At 38.1% G+C, this 12728-nt stretch overlaps 1 protein-coding gene across 1 annotated transcript in view; it reads left to right on the forward strand.

Moving 5' to 3' along the window:
* Nucleotides 1-12728, forward strand: part of LOC134644485 (hydrocephalus-inducing protein homolog) — a 64370-nt gene that overhangs the window by 8204 nt on the left and 43438 nt on the right. Inside the window, exons 14-32 of the mRNA XM_063497570.1 lie at nt 156-256; nt 934-1069; nt 2220-2384; nt 2483-2635; nt 3247-3485; nt 3601-3898; nt 4007-4150; nt 4618-4761; nt 5273-5365; nt 5626-5840; nt 6597-6771; nt 7374-7583; nt 8558-8740; nt 8838-9012; nt 9406-9554; nt 9815-9942; nt 10290-10426; nt 11212-11339; nt 11447-11560. Coding sequence (XP_063353640.1) covers nt 156-256; nt 934-1069; nt 2220-2384; nt 2483-2635; nt 3247-3485; nt 3601-3898; nt 4007-4150; nt 4618-4761; nt 5273-5365; nt 5626-5840; nt 6597-6771; nt 7374-7583; nt 8558-8740; nt 8838-9012; nt 9406-9554; nt 9815-9942; nt 10290-10426; nt 11212-11339; nt 11447-11560 — 3087 coding nt within the window. The remainder of the gene's footprint in view (nt 1-155; nt 257-933; nt 1070-2219; nt 2385-2482; nt 2636-3246; nt 3486-3600; nt 3899-4006; nt 4151-4617; nt 4762-5272; nt 5366-5625; nt 5841-6596; nt 6772-7373; nt 7584-8557; nt 8741-8837; nt 9013-9405; nt 9555-9814; nt 9943-10289; nt 10427-11211; nt 11340-11446; nt 11561-12728) is intronic.

Below are 12728 nucleotides of genomic sequence, written 5' to 3' on the forward strand. Positions count from 1 at the left end.
ATCATGGGGGTTACCCTGTCGATACTGGGGTCTTTAAAGCTGAAGGTGACATTAATGAACTTTATTTTTTTCCTTTTAACCTTAGACACTTGTTGTCCTGTCTGTGTATTGGTGTATTTGTGGTCTTGTTGTATGTCTGTGTGATGTTTGTACAGGTCACACTGTGCTCCAACACAGTCAGGACATACCAGCTGTCACTGGTGGTGGATGTTGAAGGTGTTGGGGAGGAAATTCTGACTCTGCCTATAAAAGCTAGGTACATAAACATGCTTAATGTCCAGACGTACTCAAATAAACAGCTATTGAAGTCATTTCTGTCACAGCAAAATGAATCTAACATGTCATACTGGGCCCATGTACACAGATCTTTATTCTCTATTAGCCTAAGACTGAAGATCTTTTTCCCTTTGAAAAGGGAAACTTAATAAAAAATGATGAATAAAAATGAATGACCATCCATCTGATATAGGAAAATGGAATAAAATCTCTTTGTTGTGGTGTCTTGGTTGGTGGATGAGACCCATAAAATCCATGAAATGACATACATTACTATATTTTTTCTTTAAAACCATTCAAAGTATTGTAGTTTTTACTCAGCTGTATTTGTCATTAGAGATTAAATGGAACATAATATGTTCATTACCAACTCTTCAAGTTGAGCATCACTTAAGGATCCCAATTAGTAGGATGAGTGTTAAGTAATCTCTTTTATCATCTTTTTTCCTAAAGCAATGTAGCTTTTTTCTACCAGTAGTCTCTGTTGCACTTTTGTTTGTTTGCATCCATTGAACTTGTATATATAGTTGGTAAATATTCTGGAGGACTAATAGAGTTTAGGCATGATGAAGTGCAGTTACACATCTTTTATTCTCCTCCCCTTTTCCTTGTTTTTCTCCCGATTGTCTGACTTGCTTTTTTCCTCTTTGTTGATAGGTGTGTTGTGCCTCAGATTTTGGTGGATACTCCAGTGCTAGACTTTGAAAAGTGTTTCCTCAATCAACCCTATGAACAGAAAGTGCGGTTGACCAACCCCAGCAATTTGCCTGCCTGCTACGGCATGCTTGATCAGGTTGGATGGATCACTGGAGCAACAAAAATTATAGAGTTTACATGTTTTTGGCAGCCACGAAAGTGTTTTACACTGTACTTTTCCTTTTCAATCAATATGAAGTTGGAGCCAGGAGAAAGTTAGCTTAGCGTAAAAATTAGAAATACGCTTCTCACAAGGGGTCACCACAGGTAGCTCCACAAATTTGGTTTGGCAAATTTCTATATCAGATGCTGTTCCTGATGCAACTGCTAAGGGATTTGTGTCTTTTCCTTAGAACAAACTGGGATCTTTCACTTGTTAGGCAAATGTGTAAACAGTTACACTGTGGAGCCATGAGCATAAAGATTGGAAATGAGCAAATAAAAGAACTGGCTTTGTCTAAATATAAAGCAGATATTTATACCAGCTTAATAATCAACACAATAATCAACACTCTGTCTGATTTGATTTAGTCTTCTCAGCCTAATAAACAGCTCACTCTTCTTATTTTGGAACTCTGCGTCAGTTTCTTGCATTTCACTCAAAAAATGTTTATTTGGGATTAAGTTTAGAAAGTTATGTTAGGTGGTTCCACAAAACTGTGTCATGTAACTGCTAAGAAAGCGTTTAAGTTTTATTTGTGTTATTTTGCTTTGGATTGATTTGGATTTTTGAGACAAAGGGCAACAAAAGCTTTCCTTATATAATCGGTGACTGTGCTTCATGTATATATAAAGCAGAGATGGATACTTTGTGTACACATGCACTGAGGCAACTTGTGGGCGACCGTGGTTCAGGGGGTTAGGAAGCTCATCTGTAACCATCTGTAACCGGAAGGTTGCCAGTTCGATCCCCCAGCTCTCTCTGTCCTGGTTGTTGTGTCCTTGGGCAAGACACTTTACCCTACCGCCTACTGGTGATGGCCGATGGCGCGATATGGCAGCCTCGCTTCTGTCAGTCTGCCCCAGGGCAGCTGTGGCTACAACTGTGGTTTGCCTGCACCAGTGTGTGAGAGTGGATGAATAGTAGAATTGTAAAGCGCTTTGGGTGCCTAGAAAAGCGCTATATAAATGCAATCTGTTATTACACATGCACTGAGGTAACTTAGCTAAACACATTTTGTGCCAGATCTGTATGCTGACATTAAAACGTATAATTTAGTTTTTCTTTTTGCTCTCCCTGTTTTCAGGAATATGAGGAGAATTCTTCACTGCTTTTAGGCAGTTCTGCACCCAGAGGAGTGATTCATCCGGGCAGCTCAGAGGAGCTTCCTGTGCGTCTCCTAGCTAAGGCCCCTGGAATGCTGCATCACACGATACGTATTGCTGTATTTGGGAGCCCCCAGCCACCCCTGGTAAGTGGAAGTGTATGTGTGGGAGTGCAAGTTGTGTGTAGGTCTGAATACTGGCATGGTGTTTATTCTCTAATCCTTCTACTTCTGTTCTGTTTCAGGAGGTGGCCTTATCATGTATTGGGCACGGGCCACTAGTTCACATTCAAACCACTCAGCTACACTTTGGCAAAATCCCAGTTCTGATAGACATTGGCAAAACCCTGCTCCTGTCAAACCACTCACCTATTCCAGCTCACTTTACTACTCTAATGGTACAAACACTCACCCAACAAAATAAAAATACCATTTGTGACTTAGACAGGCAGGCGCATACTATTTACTTCATATCTGTCCAACCATAGATCTGTTTACGTATTGGCAGTCTGACTTTCTTAACTCCTGTGATTGATCAATTATCAGTCTAATTGGATATGTAATTTATGAGGTAATGATTTCACTGCTATGGTAACTCTTGAAATAATTAGTTGCTGCTTAAATTTGAGAATGAGAATAAGGGGCTTCCTTTGCACTAGTCATTTTAAACCAAATTGTGACATTTTGCAATTTAGATAGACTTTAATGATAAAATTATGTAGTCTCACTGTTTGGTATAACATTTATGCACAAAAAATGCTGTTAACCTTTACTGTTGACTAGACTTCAACTTTCATCTCTTGCTCTCTCTTAATCTCTTATCTCTCAGAGTTCATTCATAGCAAACTTTTGCAGCACAGTTATAGAAAATGCTCCCACTTGATATTTTCATACATCACATTTTAGTGCTGGAACGACCTATTGGAGCTTCTACGCTGCTTTGTTTTTTTCCTCAGCTCATGATGTTCACACTATGAATAGACTCAGATTTTTGTTTCTGCTTCCTTAGACCATCAGAAAGCCCTTTTGGCGTATTGAGCCCAGTGAGGGGGAGGTGCCACCATGGAGCCAGGTGGAGCTCAAGGTCGTGGTGCATCTGAAGGACACAGTTCAGTTTGAGGGCAAGTTAGAGGTTTCCATACAGGACAGTCAGCCACTCACTGTCCTCCTGTCTGCCACTGGCACTGGAACTACAATTGTCAGTGACAGGCCTTTTGGTCCCAGCCTTGACCTGGGCACCCACTTCAGGTAGAAATCCCATTTTCATAGACTAAAATGGAGCTTTTCCTAGCTATTAATTCACGATGTAGATGTGAATAATATCACACTGATACTATCCTTCATCTTTATTGTACTTTGTAAGTCATGAACCATACCAGTACCACTTCAAGCTCTGCAACCATGGCAAGCGAGTACACCGGATGTACTGGAAGGTCAATACCTCACAGCCCACTGCAAAACTCTGCAAAGGTGGCAGCTTGCCCGACCAAAGCTTCCTACCCCCTATCTGCACTCCTAAACAGAGAGATGATGCAAGACGTGGATCTTCACTCCCTTCCAGCAGGGAGAAGTCGATGGTCAGCCTTAGACCGTCTCGTCTGGAACTTTTTCCAGGTGGCTCTGCTGACATGGTGCTGACAGTCTCTGCAGACTCCCCGAAGGTGAAATAGTTTGTTGCAAGTTAAAGGTTTGCGCATGCACTAAATGACATGATGTAGCATAGTAAGCAGCATAGAACATGTAAATAATGCTTCTTTTCGACAACGCAGGTTGTACGTGAACGTCTGGTGTGCTACGCTATAGTTGGCCAGCAAGGGTATCAGGAGAAAATCATGTCTGTAGACATTACTTGTCGCTTTGTGGCTCCGCTGCTCAGCATTTCCTCTAAGCAGCTGAACTTCTACATAAAGAAGGTTAGTCTTGAGCAAAACTTAGAAACAGTGCCTTGTCTAGAATAAACGCATATACTGAATGCTCTCTATTGTAATGCTCTGTAAGTTGTATGTATTTTTAAAAATTATCTAAAGCCTAGTTAAAGGCTAAAGTTAAATATCCATAAGCTACAACTTTGATAGATAGCTATGTCAGTCTTACAGGTGTCCTTAATGCATTTCAAGATTCACAACCAAATGCCACATAGATGTTGTGTAGTTTAGGGATATTGTGACAGGATGTCTAGCATATTCCAAACTCTGTATAGTTTAGTGAAAGCATTTAGATTATTTTAACATTCAGATTTTTTGGAAATTACAAAAGTTTAACCTTGTTAAAGACATCATTAGCTAACAGTTAACAGCTAGTTGTCGGGTTAGCTTGCAGCAGCTTCATTTCTGTCCTTTATTGTGGTTCATTTAATTAAAGATTTGTATGTGTGTTACAGGTCAAAGGGGAGAGTGTGCGGCCCCTGTATGAGAAGCTGATCTTGAAGAACGTGTCCTCTCTGCCTGTATCCATGAAGCTGTCGCTCATAGAACCTTTCTCTCTGTGTGAGGCCCCAGGGGAGCACAGTACAGCCACCACTAAGGTGCACATTGTTGTTTGCTAGTTGTTTTCGTTTCAAGTTCCAGGAAAGCAGATTTCCTGGATACTCACTATTCTGTGATATAGCCATGCATTAATGTTTGTGAACATTTTTGTGGAAACATGTTGTGTTCTTACTGTCTTGTAGAGACAGTTTGTTTCTTTGTTTTTGTTATTGTGTGTCTGTATGTGGTAGTGGGACTTCACTGTATGTGCACTTCAAACAGCTCCATTCAAGATATACAGATATAGTAGTGCAAATTAGAGTATCCATAATATGCAATTCGAATTTGAATTTGAGGAATTGCACTTTTCTGTAGTGATGATTGAATGATCCTGATTAGAAGGATAATTCTGATAAACTTGGGTCCCGTGGCAGAATTATAATAAATATTTTATTAAATGATTTCCTTCTTCCAGGTGCAAGACCATGCTCTGTGAAAGAAGTGCTCTTACACTGATTTGATATACTGAAGTGCTATAACTCCAATAATAGCGTTGTGTATTTTTTCCAGTCTGTGGTTTTAGGCGACAAGTGTGAGGCTGAGTTGTGGGTATGCTTTAATCCAGCTTTCTATAAGGGTCGAGTGTCTCACATTGTGGATGAGGTAACTATGATACAGCCTCTTTCGATATATCATGCTGTTATCTTCTTTCAGTTGTGCATTTTTGAGCAGTGGCTTATTCACCTGGATTTACATTGAAATTAAATAGGCTGGATAGAAGTAAGATTTACTTTTGTTTATTTTTTTTACTCATTTAATGATCTAAAACTAATGTCTTAATTAAGCTATCAGATAATCCTTGGCTTTGAATAAATGTTCACTTACTAACATAATTTATCCCTCTTTCTTGAAATGGTTTTCAGTATCTTGAGGTAAATTACTTGGGACACCCACAGCAGGATGTAGTGGACCTGCATGCAGAGGTCCACTACCCCAACCTCGACTTCCCCTCCAACACTGTAGATTTTGACTGTGTGTTAAACTGCACAGAGACTCACAAAGTCCTGACCATCACAAACTGTTCCCTGCTTCCTGTGTCCTATCACTGGACCTTTCTGGATGACCACACTAACATCAGGTATAGTCACACAAAATCTGCCCAAACAGTATTAGAACATGTATCACATTTATAAACCAGACACTGCAGTTTCATATTGTGTAATTGTGAAGTGATTGTGTGGTAAGTCTTTTAAACCCAGATTTGTTCTGTTTTAAATGCTATGTGGGTCAGAAACAGCCAGCCACATCACTTAAGAAAGACATTATTGTGCTATTACAGTGTTAATACAGAACCTATTTGAAGATTTATTTTGACCAAGTATTCTAGTGTCAAGTTTGAGATCAAATATCTGACAGCTAAAGCTTGACCAAAAGTGGGTCATGTAACAGGACAAGAATTCCAAGCTCACCAGCAAATCCACAACAGAATCATGTGTGTTTGTATAAACATGACCAAAACATTTCAGTGAGTTAACTAATTTCTAATATCTGTACTTTTAAAAGAAAAAAAAATCTTGGATCTGTGAGATGCCAAAGTGAGGAAATATCCTAAATATTTTAACTTCAGATCTGAGTAAAGTTCTCTTAAAGAGAGAGGAAATACAACTGCACGATCAACTGATTCTGATTTTAAAAAATGAAATAACAGGTCCACTTCAAGAAGATCTTGAATTTGTTTGGGTTTTTTTCCACCAAGATGCTAAAAGACAGTATCATATTTTGCCTTCTTTGCAGAGAATTTTTCATATGTTCCATTTATTGTAAGATTTCAATGCATTGATTATGAAAAATTTTAACTTTAGGGATGCTTTATTTGACTATTTTGCTCTTATAGAAAAACAGAGATGCTGAAAGGAAAAAAGAAAAAGAAGCAGAAACTTTCAGAAAGTCAATTGGAAGAATGGAGGCTCTCCTCTGCAACTCTTTCACCTGCCTTTTCAGCTCCTCAAACCCCCCTGCTAGCTGCAGATCAACAGAGCAGCACACAAGGTTCTGTTCGTGTGGAGGAGGTAAGCAAATATTTCCAAGTAGGAAATTTCTTCTTTTCTTTAAGGTGCACGAAACATAAGCAGATTTGTTATCAAAAGAAACTAGACATAACATTTATGTCCAGTTACTTATGAGTCCTTGCTAAAATAATACAACAATGCCCTTTAAAAAGATAAACTAGTTTTATTGTCACAGGCCAGTTGTGTTGTGTTGTGGCGTTCCAAACAGATACCAACAGTGCCCTCTGGTGGACAATCCATGCAACATGAATAATGGTTGAAGCATTTCTTCTGTCCCTTCTTTACTTTAAAATTTTTATAGTAGATTCATGGATGTAGTGAAACAAGGAATGCACAGGGTTGGTGAGATGGTCCGCTGTGATGATGCTTAAAGCAAGCAGCTGAAAAAAAGAATAAATCATTTGGGCTGTAGTTGCAGCTATGATTATGTTCTTCACTGATTCAATCATAGAGTATTTTTTTTATAATCAAATTTCATTAGATTCTTGTCTATACATTGTAAATATTTTAAATGTGTTGTCCACCATCTTTCAAAACTGAGATTCAGAACATCGCTGAGAGTAAAACCTAAATAACATCTGGTTTTCTCGTTGTGTGTGTAGGTATTTGATATCTTGCCGATACATGGTCACCTGCAACCTGGGGATCAGCAGGCAGTCACGTTCTCTTTCTACGGCCACGAAAATATCAGCAGACAGGTGGTCGCGCAGTGCCGTGTAGAGGACGGGCCTACATATGAAATCATTCTCAGAGGACACGCATCAGAAATCAGCTACACCCTTGACACCACCCATTTGGACTTTGGCCAGCAGGTACGTATACAAGGCACCTTAATTCTTACGTTTAGCCCCGGGTATCTTTATTCCAGCCAGCTCCATCTGTCCAGTGGTTAAAGTTCAAAGTGTAAGTATTTGGACTCTCAGCTTAAACACATTCAATTTAAAATAAAATAATGAAAACTACATTAAGGTACCAAATCTCAGATTTAATTTTAGTACATTTATATTAATATAGAAAGAACTGTGTGGGGATGGAGCAGTTTTAACATGAAGATAACGATAAAAGAGCTACCATTTGACTCAGAGCCTTATAATTCACAATAGTTTACATTTAAACTGAGGTGCAAAGGGTACAAATTATTAAAGGTAATAATGAGAATACAATTCAAAACTGCTCAGATCCAAAGCATATTGCTAAGCAAATTGCTGTTAGACCCTTCAAGAAGTGAGTTGGGTTGACCTCTGTGAATGCCTAAGAAAGGGAGGAAGGGTCAAATGATATTCACTGAAACATTCAAAATGACACCATGTGCATCTCTCAGCTTAATTTTGAACACTTAGAAAGTTAAACACTGTATAGAAAGACTTACATTTGCCATATTTCTATACACCAATAAGGCCTAACATTATGACCACTGACAAGTGAAGTGAATAACACTTTTAATTTTTTTACATCATGGCATCTGTTAGTAGATTGGATTTGATTCAGAGTAACATGTTTTTGCTTGCCCTGCTTGTGCCCTTATGTGTAAAACTATCCTTTCTCATATTTTCATAAACTTTGAGATTAAAAAAAATGTCCATTACAGTCAATGCTTTTTTTAAAAAAAAACAACAACAAATTGATTTCTCTACCAAATACAGTATACTAGGTCACTAGGTGGAGTACTTTGTCTGTTTGCAGTAAGCGGCTTGACATGATCATTAATAAAAGTAAAGGTACAGTTAACTTTAAAAGGCAGAACAGTGTTTCCTCTCTCCTCTTAGTCTTTGTCCTTTGCTTCTAGCTTTTTCATTGTGTAGGTGAAGTTGATGTAACCCTGACAAATACGGGCAAGGTGGGCTTCAAATATGGTATACACCCTCATAGAGAGGAGGAGGAGGAAGGGGTTGGTGAGAAGGAAGTACGGCAGATGAAGGTCTTTGAACATGAGGTCAGACCTGGTCGGCCTACAGTTATTCCTGCTCAGGTGAGCTTTGAGTTTGCCATTTCAATTGTGGATGTTCAAAGCTATTTTATCATGAAAAGGATGGCTTTCCTTATGTGTGTGTGTGTGTTTGAGACAGGGTTACCTTGATGCTGGTATGGTACAGGTTCTCCGTGTACTCTACCTTCCGGGCATTCCTGAAGTGTTTAAGAAGAAGCTTCAGATGCAGGTGGCTTTCCTACCACTGGAGGAGATCACTCTGACTGGTTTGGGAGTGTTCCCCAGGATCAGCCTGAATTTACCACGAAACCTGTGTATGCACACACACACACACACATACACAAAGATATATTCAATCCAAAATCAATGAGCTAAAAGATGAATATTTAGATCATTAAAATTTACTTTAAAATAGTGCTTTTGCTCAAAATAAATAAATGATTCTGCATCAGACAAAAGGGCTGAAACACAGTCAGCATAAAGTAGGACTTGTAAATACATATGATTGCATCAGTGTGTTACCATCTTATAGAACTATATAAGGATGTTGTCAGTTATCCTTGTGAACTCATATTTCCCTCTTTTTCTCTTTAAACCAGTTTTGTTGAAAAGCATCAAGCTCAAACGGTCCATAATAGACCTCTATTGTGATAACAGTTCTTGAGACACAAATTCAACTTATTTCTGCACTGTGATTTCTCTTGCAGCGGAGGAGTGTTATAGTGACGTGTTACAGCAGGCCAGAACAGCTGTGGAGAGAGATGGAGTCAAAGAGAAGCTTATGAATGAAATTACTGTTTGGGAAGGAGCAGCAACAGAGGCGATGCGCACACTCACAGTCAGTAACTTCATATTAGTGACACCTCACATTTTCTATGATTTTGTTGAGGATTAAAAAAAAAAAAACCTATTAATATGTATGCTGAATTGATATTGTGGACATGTAGGGAATTTATGAGGATTTGTAGGGAAAATTAAGCACAAATAAAATCCCTTATTGCAGAGGTATTTACAATTGTAGAATGGTAAGGTTTGTTTGTTTCCTCTGTTGAGTTTTAAGTGTTTTTACCACTTCTTGCATCCCCTGCTATTCTCTGTTCTCTCTTTGACCTGAAGTATGAAGATCTGCTTCACATGGAAATCGAACGATTGTTGGTCAAAAAAAATGCTCTTGCTGTGGCTAATAACTTGCTGGAGACTGAAGAACCACAAGAGTCCTTCAGAAAGTGGAACAAGCTAATAAAGTATGTAAACACAACTCTACACAGGCATTTTGGTGGAACAGATGGTGACTCTGTTTTGAAGTGAGAACTTTGTCAAACTGTGCTGAGAAGTTTGTGACTGTTTAGCTTTTTTTTACTTTGTGCACTCTTGATACGATGTCATTATATCTCGTTGAAAGTCCACAAATCTATAATATAATGTATAAGATACTTAAGTTCAGTATACAAAGCAAAATTACATTTAGTAAAATTATAATACATATATTCTAAACATTTTTACAGACTTTAGTCTATAACAATAAATTATATTGCTAACATGCTTGTTTGTGCCCAGTGTTTTATTCTTATTATTTAAATTTTTTCCCCAGGTTCCAACTCCCAGAATACATTCTGGATTTTGGTTTTGTCATTCCTGGGAAAGCCGTGAGTCGTGCTGTAAAAGTCAGCAATAATGGATCAATACCTGTGTCTTTCCATCCCACTAGCAAACATCTTGGGGACACAGGTAATGCAATGTCCTCTGACTTTTTCAGGTCATCATCGCTCAACAAAAGGAAATTAAACTTGATCTCTGATAACTCTAGAACAAAGATTAGGTAGCTAAACAAGTGACAGTTTTACCTAAAACCCTTAGATCGTTAAAGAAAGATTACAACAAGACACAAGGTTACAATCTTGGATCGGGATAGTTTGTTAAAGGCAGGCAAAGACAACTTGTGTTTTTTAAAATGGTTGAAATAAGGATTAGTGGGGTTAGGTTCATTGCTGAATCTAAATTGTCCGTAGGTGTGAATGTGAGTGTGAATGGTTGTCTGTCTCTCTGCGTTAGCCCTGCATCAGGCTGGGAACCTGTCCAGGGTGTACCCTGCATCTCACCCTGTGGTAGCTGGGATAGGCTCTCCAGCACCCCTGCAACCTTGACAAGGATAAGCAGAAGAGAATGGATAGATGGATGGATGGATGGATGGATGGATGGATGGATGGATGGATGGATGGATGGATGGATGGAATAAGGATATGTTTGGAAGTGTATTTAAGACAACTGGTGCTGCTTTAAAGCAACATCAAGTATTGATTTCTCATAGTTGTTTTTTTCTGGCTTAGTGTGTTCTGAATGAAGATAATAGAAAATGTAGATTTGTAGCAGTTTTTAAACCATCTTCATGCCTAAAGCTTTTGTACACAGTGGTGAATTTAAGTATTCACCTCAAGTAAAAGTATCATTTTTTTAATTTCTCTTTAATTTAAATGATTTTAAAATAATTTATGACTCTTTTTGGTTCCTCACAGGTTTCACAGTAGACTTTGAAAGCATGAAGAACCAACCCCGTGATGAGACGAAGAGTTTCACAGTTAAATTTGACCCTCAAGGAGTCAACCTGGATTTGGGTTATAAGAGTGCTATTCTCCCGATCCAGGTATACACAGGCTTACACCTGTATATGTCCAGAAACTTAATTTGTGTCTTTTCACTCTCCCTCTATAAGTCATTTTGGATCTAAGATGATTTTCTTTGCTGTTACAGGTTGCAGGTGGCCCAACGGTGCAGGTGCGACTGTGTGCAGTGGTAACAATGCCAGCTGTCACCGTTTCCAGTGATATGATTCAATTTGATACTCTGCAGTGTGGCATGTGTCAGGTACACTATGATAACAATGGATGATGACTGTGTGAAAGTTCTTTTCTCTTCCTATTCTTTTCTCGTCTAATATTTAATTTGAAATACTTAGTAAGTCACAAATTGCTGTGCCTTGAAAATATTTTCCAAGGCACAGCAATTTTCCCCCATTCTTTCTTCTAATTCCACCATAATAAGCAAAAAACAATAAAAAAAAAAAGAGTACAAACAATATTTGTAGTGTATACAAAATTATTACAAAAATCCAGCAAACAATGATAGCGATTCATTTTCACCATCTAAGTGTATAAATAAGGCTCAAATATTTATATTACCTCTCTGTCTGCGTTTTTTTGTTTTTAAGCTCTACTGTTATTCCATTGCATACTGTTTTTTAGATAAAAATTAATGATACAAAAACAAAATTCACAACTTTAACTCATGTTTCATCTTTTTAATCCATCTTTTATATACTTTGTGTATAAATTGGATTTATTTTCTTCATTTGTGATTGGACTGAAAGATGTAGGTAGAATCATATAACCATCCACAGTCAGATGATACAGAGAACCAGTGGGTACTTTCATTCAAATATAGCACCTTTCAAGACAAAGATCACAAAGTGCTTCAAAAAATCAATAAAAATGTAAAAATTAAAAAACAAAAACAGAATAAAGAACAAGGTAACTAAATGCAAATCAGAAAGTAGAGTTGGTTTTTTTTTTTTATTAAAAGAGACCACTGAGTCCACAGATCTAAAACTCAAAGGGAGAGACTTCCAGCGTCTGTGGCCTATTCTGGCAAAAACGCTGTGTCCTTTAGTTTTCAGCTTGTATGATGTACAGTAACTGTGTCCTGATCAGAAGACCTCAGGGACCTCTTGGGGAGGTATTGCTGCAAAAGTTTAATGATTTAAGCTGGTGCTTGACCATTAAGAGCTCTAAAAGTCAGAACCAGATGTCACAGTCTGTGCTTGCTGACCGTGTGGAGTGAGAATAGTGGACCCAAACGCAGACAAAATGAAGCGTGGAACGTAATTTGGTTTTAACAAAAACCGAGCTGTTTAATATAGCTGATGGAAAAAATACAAAACAAAGGGCAAGGTATGAAACTAAACAATAACTTAAACTGGGTAAACTAGAATTAAACATGAAAAACCCTGAACATGGCAATGGAAAAATCTGGACAC

Source organism: Pelmatolapia mariae, linkage group LG16_19 (assembly GCF_036321145.2).
Source record: "Pelmatolapia mariae isolate MD_Pm_ZW linkage group LG16_19, Pm_UMD_F_2, whole genome shotgun sequence".
Classification (NCBI taxonomy): domain Eukaryota; kingdom Metazoa; phylum Chordata; class Actinopteri; order Cichliformes; family Cichlidae; genus Pelmatolapia; species Pelmatolapia mariae.